We start from the raw sequence: 12,418 nt of genomic DNA, 5'->3' as shown, positions 1-12,418 counted from the left end.
TCAGAGTTCAGAAATCGCCCCCCTTACTTTGAATTCTATCAGACTTAGGGCTTGATTCAGACTCGCTCGCTAGTTGCGTACGCTCGCACCCAGCATATTCAAATAGTTTTTTATTTTATTTTAATATACTCTGCAAAACAGTTTAACTGTCAGCAATGTAAATATTATTTGTAAATGTTGCTTTATATGGGTATTGTCTATTGTTACACAACCCATTCTCAAAAAAACATGCTATGAACTATGCAGTTACTGCAAGGTAGGTGCTGGGCCACCACAAGACGACATGTGAATTACATAGTGCAGGGGATCATGTTTTACAAAAGTAGGACAGTGCTTGTAACCATGAAGCAGAGAGATGCAAAACTAGTTTGAAAGGGATCTTATCAATCAAGGGTCATGAATTTAAAAAATATCACCTTAAAGAGGGCAATGACACGGACATCCAATCTGTATTGCAACACACATTCTAAAAACAAACAGAAAAAGCAAACGTGTTTTCTTTATTACACTTTATGAGTTTGCTTTGTACGCCTCCTCTATTTTGCTTGATCATTAATAATGACTACTGTCGTCCATGAAAATATTTAGGGTGTGGTTAATTACTATCCATAAACAGCAATTCAAGATGCTGTAATGAAACAAGTGCACATTAAATGTAACTGAGACTTGCTCTGTGGAAGACTTAGCTTCTGTCATATGATGCAGACAGATGAGCAATATACAGTGTCACATGAGCAAAATGGGGATGTTCCGGTTAAGGTTTTGTTACATTTGACCATATCCCTATTTTCAGCTCTGTGTTCCTACAAATAAAATATACTACAGAGCCAGTCACAAATTGTGTCATGCGGCATTTCAGAATCCCCACGTTGTGCATAGCCAGCAATGTGACAGAAACAAAAATAGGCATCTGTATTCCAGTTCATCGATCTTTGTACCATCAAAATATTATTTTAAGTTGTAAAAAGGATCTAAAACAGGTTTATATTAAAGAGCAGGTTCGCACAGTATGATGCAGAATTTGTTGTGCATTGATACTTAATTAATGCCCTGTTGGGGATGAATACTAAGAGAAATTACCTGTCTGACATCTGTCCCGACACAAATGAGCCGAGGAGCACTCCCAAAAAGAAGAGCGAGGTAGTTAATGGTCCTTTCCAGTCATTATCGCAGATCAGGTCCCACTGAAAGAAAACAGACATATGTATAGGAACAAAAACATATTATGCTTTGAAAAGTAAATTCTGGTTACTTGACTACAGAAACACAGATTTCCTATGCTTTCTAATCACAAATATAATCAGAGCAGCCACAGTTTATTCCCATGGTAGGTGTTGCTGCTAAGAAATGTCAGTTACAAGCTGCAGCAACGTCATTTGGAATTGCAGTAGCTTTTAAACTAAGCTAACCTGATAGATTTACAAGTATGCTACAAAATATATTGCTTATTCCTATATCTTCCATGACATATAGCACCAGATTTCCCCGTGTGTCTAAAAGCACACAATTATTTTGAAACAGAAATATTGACACCTGTACTATATGTATATTTCTAAATCCAGAAAAACTGTTGTACAATTTCTTAGTTATAAATACTACAATTCTGTTAATCTCTGTGTGTCAAGGAATTGTAGGAAAAAAGGGTACTTGTGTACTTTATGGACTCATTGCAGAGAGAACCCAATGAATGCTTTAATGGTACTTGTGTACTTTACGTACACAAGTACTGAAAGTTGTCCCCACCTAAAGAAGAAAGTTGTCCCCTCACGAGCTCGCTGCCCTCGCTCGCGCTTCGGGCTCGGTGGCTCGCACCAAGGTTATATTCTCCCCCTATGCCCACTTGGATGGTAGGGAATGACGCTGGACACTGGCTGATGACGTCAGGGTCCTCTCCATTATACCTCTTCTACAGCTGTCACCAGAGCAGGTATATTTAGCTTAGAGGTTGGCTCCTCGTCTCCTGATAAGGAGTCAGAGTGAGAGAGGTCTGAGTCTTCTGCCTCCCCAGAGGATACATCAGAATCCAAAAACTGGGTAGACTGGGAAGATAACACAGCACGCTTAGCAGGTTTACTAGGGAGAGGTTTCTCTTTTTGCAGCATTTACTGAAAAACTGTAGGAGGTATTCGCCAAACTCTGTACTGATGTAGAAAGTACATCTACCCATGGGGGAGGCAAAGGATTTGCAGGGAGCACTGGTTGTGGCCATCCCATAGGGGGAGCTATCACAGGGACCACTAGGTGGTCCGCAATTTTTGCTAGCACCTGTGAAAAGATAGCCCAAGGTGGGTCCTTAGGAGGAGACACCTGGGCTGAGGGGCCTGGGGAGGTATAGCAATTTGTACAAAAACCATCTTGATGTGGTCCTCTGGAGCGAAGGCCGCTAGCACAAGTCACATACAAACGCAGAAAAACACTGAATATATCTGCAATGGGCACTAAATCAACTACACAGACCGCAGTGGCTGGTAGGATATAGTGCTGTATAACCTGGCCCTTGAGAGAGGTATACAGGGAGACTGGACCCAGCGTTCCAAGAGATCTGCTTGCTGAAAATGGCTTCCGTGCGTCTCTGAGGGGGCAGAGGGTGAGGGAGGAGTAGCTGAGGGCACAGCAAGACCGCCTTGGAATGGCGCCCTAGCTGGGGGAGGGGCTGCAGGGAGAGCGCCTTTTCCCCTGGCTGACATTAACCACCAGGTCCTCTGGCCTTTAAAATATGCCTCTGCGCCAGTATTATATATGCCCCGGTGGTCTAGTGGAGTCGTGGGTGAACCACTGTCCACATCAGCGCCTCCAGTCTGTCTTCTGAGACCAGATGCAAGACTGCAGAAAGACGTGGGTCCCCGCAAGCGGGGATCCACCTTACCTGTCCCCTGGATTCCGGGCTGCAGTCTGAGGTCCGGGAAGCCTGCTAGCTAGCCCCCCTCAGAGCCCCGCCGGGAGTACCTAGCCGAGGGCTGGTATCACGGCGCCGCGGAAGGGTGATGGAGCAGCAGTGAGGGCGTCCAACGGACTGTTTCGTGCTGCCGCTCCGTAGTAAAAAACTTTTAGAAATAAAATTAAATCATAAAAAGCAGCCCCACTGTTAAACATAGGGATCCAGCTCCTGCCGAACACCAACGAAACTGAGTTACCCTCCTGCTGTGGGCGGGGTATACGGGCAAGAACTGGAGCATCCTTGGATTGAAAAGCTTTATTGTTGGTGTCCAGTCCTCCAGGTCCCACCTACACCCCATTGTCTCCCCTGTGGAGAGCTATGGACCCTGAAGAAGAAATGATAATCTTTCTGATAGATGTAACAGCATTTACTTTTTTTTTTGTTAAATAGTAGGTAAACCATACAGTACTAAGAGTCAATCGCAAGAGGTGTTACATCGTGTAACATCACGTGAAGTACTGTACATGCAGGAGCCCAACATCCTGTATTTTCCTACACACCCTCAAAGGAAGCAGTGAAGGGGTGATGTTGGGTGCCCTTATTGACAATCATATGACGTTACAAAGACACATGGCAAACATCTTTCCTACATCACTTTTAGTTGAATTGCCCAAGAGTATTGTACGGTAAATATCTGCCCACGGCTTAAAATCATAGTGGACTATTCCCATAGACCAGATATGCTTCTCCCTGTAAAAATCTGCATTAACTTCAATACAAGACATTTTCACCTGACATTACAGGATGATCTATGGTTTTTGTATATTATTTATATTATTGTGTGTGTTAATATTTTATGTGGTTTGCCTGAGCCACAAATATCAGTGCAAAGTACTGTACGTACTATAAATCCATCAATAGGCACAAGTTCAAGTACTGAATATCATGATAACTGTGCCCTTTAGACTGAGGAAAAGCTGATTACACAAAGAACCCCTGGAAGTAGGTGAGAGTGCACACAGCCTTTGTTTAACAGGAACATTAACAACAATACTGTACAATGCATGTGAAATGAGTAATGTATGTGACGCTTTGCCATAAGTCATACTGTATACAGTAAACAATCCACAATTAGCTAATACATTGAGAAAAGCACCAAGTTTGCTTATTGGATTCATATTTTACAGTTAGAAAACTAAAGGAAGTGAAATACAGAAAGATAGGGGCATGAATAAATAAATGTTTCTATATAAAACCCTTCAGAAGGGCCCGCAGTTTGGAGTCCGGTCTAATCATAGTAACACATTGACAGTTGTTTTTAGTTGAGGTGCGCCAAAGAACAAAAGAAAAAAAATGGCTCCCTACTCCACTAAGTTCATCCAGCTCTATCTGTTAGTTCAGTGATTTTCAACCTTTTAAATTCGAGGCACACTACAAGAGATTTTAAACTTGCAAAGGCATACTATCCGGCAATGTGGTGTGCGTGACCAATGACAAAACATAACCATTGGCTCCCACATACCAGTAGACACACATATTGGCATCCACAGGAATAAAAACAGACAAATCTCAGGTGCACAACTCCAAATTATTAATAATATATATATAATGGGAGGTGCTACCTGATGAGACTAATTGCAGGCACAGAAACAGACAAATCTCAGGTGCACAACTCCAAATTATTAATAATATATAAATGCAATAAAATTTTGCAATCAGTAGAGGTTTTTAGTATAATCTTGGCCAAGGTTATGGGCCTACCCACCATATCCAGGTAACCTCTGTAGGGTAGGTCCCTAACATACTACGATTCAAATCCAGAGCGCAGGACACCCCCAAACTAGCCCAGCTAAGCCCCCCCAGGGCACCGCCTTAGTAAGAAAAGTGCAGTGTGAAAGAGATAGTTAGGAGCAGCTACTGCTGCATATGAAGAATTTACCCATTTTAACACATTTTAACCCTTCACTGTTTGTTTATTATATATGTACCTCACTTTTTATTTTCATTCTTTATATGCAGCAGTAGCTGCTCCTAACTATCGCGACCATCATCATGGACGCTCGCATAAGCTGTGGGTGGTCACCCACAGCTATGCGAGCGGCCAGGAGGCTGCACCAATTTTAGGTAGGCTGGCCCTGATTCAGAGCGAGCGCTCTGGTCAGAGCGTCCGGCTCTGAATCAGGCCCACAGTACATTGGCCTCCGCAGGAATAAAACACACTACATTGGCCTCCACAGGAATAAAATACACATATTGGCCTCCTGAGGAATAAAACACAGGGCCTGATTCAGACCCGGACGCTCTGAATCAGGGCGTTTTTTTTTTTGGAGCGGCCTCCTGGCCGCTCGCATAGCTGTGGGTGACCGCACACAGCTATAGCGAGCGGCCATGATGATGGTCGCGATGGTCAAGACCATCGTGACCATCGGGCTTGCGACGAGACCCTTATGGTAGGGTCTCGTTCATCACAAGCCCCAGAGAGCTTTCGGCTCTAACAGAGCCGGAAGCTCTCCACTGACATCACTCGTGATGTCAGTGGGGCCGCCCCCAAACGGCAAGCGTTCCCTCGGGAACGCCTCTGTTTGGGCAGCCACCCCTACGGCCCGACCACCGAACGGGGCAAGCTGTCACTCAACATCGACAGCTCGGCCCCTTTGGTGCGAGACCCGGAGCGACGGATTGCCCGTCACTAGCCGGGTCTCGCGCATGCGCACGACGGAGCCGGCTCCGTCGTGCGCATGCGCTGTGGGCCACCATCGACCCGGTTGCGAGCGCTCAGCACTTGCGACCGGGTCTGAATCAGGCCCACAGTACATTGGCCTCCACAGGAATAAAACACACATATTGGCCTCCTCAGGATTAAAATACAGTACATTGGCCTTCACTGGAATAAAACTCACTACATTGCTCTCCTCAGGAATAAAACACAGTACATTGGCCTCCACAGGAATAAAACACACATATTGGCCTCCTCAGGAATAAAACTCATTACATTGCTCTCCTCAGGAATAAAACACACTACAATGGCCTTCTCAGGAATAAAACACACTATATTGGCCTCCACAGGAATAAAACACACATACTGGCCTCCTCAGGAATAAAACTCACTACATTGGCCTCCTCAGGAATAAAACACAGTACATTGGCCTCCACAGGAATAAAACACACATATTGGCCTCCTCAGGAATAAAACTCACTACATTGCTCTTCTCAGGAATAAAACACACTACACTGGCCTCAAGAATAAAACACAGTACATTGGCCTCCTCAGAAATAAAACACACTACATTGGCCTCCACAGGAATAAAACACACTACATTGCTCTCCTCAGGAATAAAACACACTACATTGGCCTTCACAGGAATAAAACTCACTACATTGCTCTCCTCAGGAATAAAACACACAACATTAGCCTCCACAGGAATAAAACACAGTACATTGGCCTCCACAGGAATAAAACACAGTACATTGGCCTCCACAGGAATAAAACACAGTACATTGGCCTCCACAGGAATAAAACACACATATTGGCCTCCTCAGGAATAAAACTCATTACATTGCTCTCCTCAGGAATAAAACACACTACATTGGCCTTCACAGGAATAAAACTCACTACATTGCTCTCCTCAGGAATAAAACACACATTAGCCTCCACAGGAATAAAACACAGTACATTGGCCTCCACAGGAATAAAACACAGTACATTGGCCTCCACAGGAATAAAACACAGTACATTGGCCTCCACAGGAATAAAACACAGTACATTGCTCTCCTCAGGAATAAAACACAGTACATTGGCCTCCACAGGAATAAAACACACATATTGGCCTCCTCAGGAATAAAACTCATTACATTGCTCTCCTCAGGAATAAAACACACTACAATGGCCTTCTCAGGAATAAAACACACTACATTGGCCTCCACAGGAATAAAACACACATACTGGCCTCCTCAGGAATAAAACTCACTACATTGCTCTCCTCAGGAATAAAACACACTACATTGGCCTCCTCAGGAATAAAACACAGTACATTGGCCTCCACAGGAATAAAACACACATATTGGCCTCCTCAGGAATAAAACTCACTACATTGCTCTTCTCAGGAATAAAACACACTACACTGGCCTCAAGAATAAAACACAGTACATTGGCCTCCTCAGAAATAAAACACACTACATTGGCCTCCACAGGAATAAAACACTCTACATTGCTCTCCTCAGGAATAAAACACACTACATTGGCCTTCACAGGAATAAAACTCACTACATTGCTCTCCTCAGGAATAAAACACACAACATTAGCCTCCACAGGAATAAAACACAGTACATTGGCCTCCACAGGAATAAAACACAGTACATTGGCCTCCACAGGAATAAAACACAGTACATTGGCCTCCACAGGAATAAAACACAGTACATTGGCCTCCACAGGAATAAAACACACAACATTGGCACCACAGGTATAAAAACACTACTGTACAAGTGTGCTGAGCTGACTGCAGCGGCACACTTGACAACCGCTCGCGGCACACTAGTGTGCCACGGCACAGTTTTGAAAAACGTTGTGTAAGCTGCTTCTCCAAGTCACCTTAGTGCGATTACAAACTCTTGGTGACTGTAAGATGTCCAGCAGAACCTGTAAGATGTCCAGCAGCATGATGTCCTAATCATTGTAATCCGATAGCAAGCTTTAGCCGGACACTTTATACTGTATGAGTGTTTTCATTCACTCAGTAGAAGTGTCAAATTTCAAATGTGTAATAACACAATGGGGAGAATCCAATTAGCCGCAGGTTTTACACCACTAATTACCCATGGCCGGCAATTCAACTAGCAAAGCCCGCAGTCAGCGAGAAAAAGGCACCATCAGGGGTATCACGTGTGGGAAAACCCACTGATTCTGCATAAACTGCGTGAATCCCTGATTTTCCCCGTGGCTAGTTAGATTTCCCCCAAAGTCATCAATAATTCTGCAGTATTTTGGTTTCCTAATAATCTTGTATTATATATTATATTGTTCTTTTGGACACATTAGCTGCATTCCAAGTATTAAAGATGAGCTGGCCTTATATTTATTTGTAATTTCAAAGGATAAATGTGTGTTTTTTTATTACTGCAAGGGATAAAAGTAGGAGAACATGAGCGACAGAGGATGGAGTGATTTGTGCTACAAGACAGTGTCAGACTGGAGAGGAATGAAACGTCTTACAGAAGACAGCTGTGATATCATTATGTATTCATTTAAATAAAGAAAGAAAATTGTTTTGTTTTCTGTCTTTACTATTTTCACTTTGTGGAGAACTGTATGCTGGTCATGGGTTTTGATAAAGAATCAAACACTGTACATTAGGGTGTTGGATACTGATCAGGGGTCTTAGTGGCCCCTTTAATAGTAGACATAGTCTTATCACTCAGAAGCATGATAGATGGATAAGATGCAGTAAGTGACATTATTTGCCCTCTGTGGCTTTTATTATAATACAAGATATTATGGTCTAATCATAAGATTTGCCTCTACTGTCTGCCAAGCATTAACTGCAGATGTGGCTGTCAGGCTCTTCTACTGCAACTGAATTGTGTCTACTAACCTTACCATTCCATCAATACTATTTAAAGAAGAACACAAACGCAGTTTGAGATTCAGTGTTTGTATATTATCACCTACACCAGTGCAGTTCCTAAAGTGGTCATTACATGTGAAAGAGGGGTACAGAAGGTGGATAAAGATTAGCCTAACATACTAAAAATGGGTAGGAATTGGGGATGACCTAGGTCAGTGGTTCTCAACTCCAACCCTCAAAAACCCCCAACAGGTCATAATGTTAGGATTTGTGACACAGGCGGATAAGTACTGACCCAGCAAAAACGACACATCCTACTCACCGATAGTTCTATTTCAGGCATTACTCTGGGATAGTATCCCATTCTCCTTGGTTTAGATACAGAGTTTTTTCCTAAGGGACCGCCCATCTGATGTATATATATCCCAGCTCCTCCTCTTCCCCTTTGTCTTTTCAGTGTCTTGGTTCCTGGTAAAAAACACAATTAAGGGGGGATAACTATAGGTTGCCATGGAGTATCTCGAAGGAATAGAATTATCGGCGAGTATAATCCATAGCTTTCTTCTACGGTCCTCCATGGCAGTCGTTACTCTGGGATGTACCAAAGCAGAATTATAGGTAAAGATAATTACTGGTCAATACTTTAAAAGGTATATGCTTATACAAGGGTAATTTATTCATTTAATTAACCCTTGAAGAACATGTCTTCCGAAGTGGGCATCCATTATATTTAGAGCATAGTGACGTATGTTTAGAGAACCAAGCTGTTGCTATTAATATACAGATGTCCTTCACTGGTGCCCAAGGACTCCTTGCCCATGAGGTCGATAGTGCTCTAGTCCAATGTGCATTAAGAACTTCAGGTACACCTTAGATCCTTCCTATTTATACAAGATGACTTGATTCTCTAATCCATCTTGCAATGGTCTGCTTCGTACACAACCTATTTTTATTCATGCTGGAAATACAAACAAGTGTTCAGTTTTTTCCCAAATCCTTTCACTGAATATGTAAACAAATACTGCTCTGACAAGATCTAGCGTGAGCAATTGTTTTTCAGTTCATCTTTAGGTAGCATGATCTCCTGATTCAAATGGAATGAGGATCCTACAGTACTTTTGGCAGAAAGGCCAGATATGTTCTTAGTATGACTCTGGCATGATATTTAGGAAAGGCTCTTCTGTCCATAAGGCTTGTGATTCACTCACTCTCCTGGCTGATGCAATTGCAATTAAGAATGGTACTTTCCAAGTCAAGAATTTTAGAGAAGACTCCTGCAGGGGTTCAAACGGAGATTACATCAGACCATTCGGTATCAAATTTAGTACCCAGGAAGCTATAAATTATCTAATTTGTGGACGAATTCTCTTTGTGGCCTGGCAGATTCTTTTAACCAAGTCTTCCTCTGCTAACCTCCTATCCAGTAGGATGCACATAGCGGATATCTGTACGTTTTTGCTACCGCTAGACCTTTAAAAAAGCCATTGTGCAGAAACGGAGACTTGTTACGTTTCTGCTTTCATAAAGTCAAATTAAGAAACTGTCCAGGAAACTAAAGTTTTACAGATTCTATACTATGCTTGCGAGATTATTTCCTTGCCTTTAAGAAGTTTAATGACTTGATCAGATAGTCTTTTTTGTTTCAACAATTTCCATTCAATCTCCATTCTGGGGCGCGGGAGATTTGAGTGAAGTAGCGGCCCCTGATGTAATAGATCCAATCAGCAATATCCATGGCTTTTCTATTGCCATTTCCAGAGCAATTGAGAACCATGCTCTTCTCAGTCAGTAAGGCAGAACTGCTACTACCACCACATGCTTTTCCCTGCTTTCTTCAGCGTGCAAGCTATAAATAGGGAATGGTGGGAACACATAGCCCAGATGAAACAACATCCAGGGTAGTGAGAAAACATTTATACCAGGCAACCCTGGAAGATGATACCTGGAGAAGAAGTAAGGCAGCTTTGTATTCAGGTGTGTTGCCCTGAGGTCTATCTCTGTGCAACCAACCTCCTCACCTGTGTATGCAGCTCCCATTCTCTCTGAAGTACCACCTTCTCTGCTTAGAAAGTCTGCTATAGTATTTTCTTTGCCTGGCACATGGAGTGCAGATGGGGACCTCAGATGTTTTTCTGCCCATGCCATCATTTTTGTTACTTCTCTCAGAGCCTGGCTTTCGATACCGCCCTGGCGATTCAAATAGGCCACCACTACCATGTTGTCTGAGGACACTTTCAGGTAAACTCCTTCCAAGTGGACATTTCTCGCTGGTTTGAAAAGAGCAATCTCTGAAGGGGTCTAACATCCCTGTACTACATGCTGCAACAGATGTGCCCCCCACCCTGAGGAGTGTCTGTTGTCATGAATATCAGATACGGAGGTTGCAATAGCGTAGTTGACCTTTTTCCAATATACTGCTTTTCCACAAAGTCAAACACATCTTTGTTGACTGCTTCAGCTTTACCTGCATTTTTCCATCTCTCTTCTGAGAGTGTAATTGCATGTTGTAGGAGTATCTACCTGTACGCTCAGACACTGTATATACTGTACTGGCATTGTGTCTATTTACCCAATTTATGATCCAGCCATGGAAATGGAAAAATTATATCGTCTGGTCTATGCCATCTTGTACTATTTTCCTCTGACTTCCCAGAGACCAGTATACCGTCAAAGCATGGCCAAACCGCTATCTTTTGTTTTCTTAAATGAGCATTGAGGGTCAAAAGACGCTTTAGGAACATCCTTGGTGAAGTTGCCAAACCAAATGAGAGGGAAGTGAAGTGGAAGTGTTTGCCTAGGACACAGAACTGCAGGTATCGCTGGCTGTCTGGCACATGGAAATAAGTATCCCTCAGATCTATCGAAGCTAGAAAATCTTGTTTAAATATGCACGCAAAATTGACTTTAGAGTTTCAATGTGAAACTACCTTATTCAGACGAACCTGTTCAGTTCCTTGACGTTCAATATTATTCTGAAATACCATAAGGATTTTCTTACCAGGAACGGACAAGAATAAAATCCTGTCTCTGAATCTATATACGAAGTGCTACGATGCATTGGTCGCTGCTTTATTCCACGCCAAGTTCCACTGTGCTTTGTATACAGACTTAGTCGCACACAGATACATAGTGTCGCATATCAAATTAATCAGTGCAGTCTCCTGGTGTGTCCTGGTCCCATCGCATTTCGACTAAGACTCATTTTCCGCAAAGAAAAAAAAAAAGACACCCAGCACTAGCAGAGTTAGATATTAGATGCAGGAGGACACATTTGTATGCACAACACATTTTTTGTGTTCTTTCAAAAGACAAATATTGGGGTCTATCAAAAAAACATTGTGCACGCCGCATCGCCGGATGGTGTGCCTTGGCAACTTTACAATCTTGCGTAGTGTGCCTCGGTTTGACTTTTTCCACATTTTGTTATGTTACAATGTTTTGCAAATTTAATAAAAAAAAAACCTAAGAAATCATATGTACATACGTATTCACAGCCTTTGCTATGAAGCTCAAAATTGAGCTCAGGTGCATCCTGTTTCCACTGATCATCCTTGAGATGTTCCTACAGCTTAATTGGAGTCCACCTGTGGTAAATTTAGTGTGTTGGACATGATTTTGAGCATACACCTGTCTATATGGGAAGCAGTCGAGAAGCCGACGGACGGAATACCGACCGCCGGCTGCCCGACTGTCTAATCCCGGCAAGGGTTAAACGACAGGCGTCTCGAGATCCCGACGCCTGTCATTTTATCTACGCCGGGAGCCCGTCTCCTGGCTCCCCGATCGAAGGTAAGCCGGGCGCCGACAGCCAAGGGGGGGAGGGGTAGGTTAGGGGCTCCGGGGGTGGACTTAGGGTTAGGCACCCCCCCGGGAGGTTAGGGTTAGGCTAGGGGAAGCAGGGGTAGGGTTAGGCACCCTTGGGGGGAGGGTAGGGTAAGGCACCCCCGGGAGACTTAGGTTTAGGCAGCGGGGAAGGGGG

General features: G+C 43.3%; 1 protein-coding gene across 2 annotated transcripts in view; it reads right to left on the bottom strand.

Annotated features, from left to right (window-relative positions):
- LOC148526401 (organic cation/carnitine transporter 2-like) overlaps positions 1–12,418 on the bottom strand; it is a 63,283-nt gene that overhangs the window by 40,071 nt on the left and 10,794 nt on the right. The window contains exons 2-3 of one of the 2 annotated variants that reach the window (XM_088470388.1): positions 8,762–8,907; positions 1,081–1,184 (exon numbers count right to left, since the gene is read on the bottom strand). In XM_088470388.1, coding sequence (XP_088326514.1) covers positions 1,081–1,184; positions 8,762–8,907 — 250 coding nt within the window. The remainder of the gene's footprint in view (positions 1–1,080; positions 1,185–8,761; positions 8,908–12,418) is intronic. The other variant, XM_088470387.1, reaches the window with a different exon arrangement.

The sequence above is a fragment of the Taudactylus pleione genome, unplaced genomic scaffold (genome assembly GCF_031769625.1).
Source record: "Taudactylus pleione unplaced genomic scaffold, aTauple2 ptg000099l, whole genome shotgun sequence".
NCBI lineage: Eukaryota > Metazoa > Chordata > Amphibia > Anura > Myobatrachidae > Taudactylus > Taudactylus pleione.
Note: the sequence above shows the minus strand (reverse complement) of the source record. Positions and strands in the feature narration are given on the sequence as shown.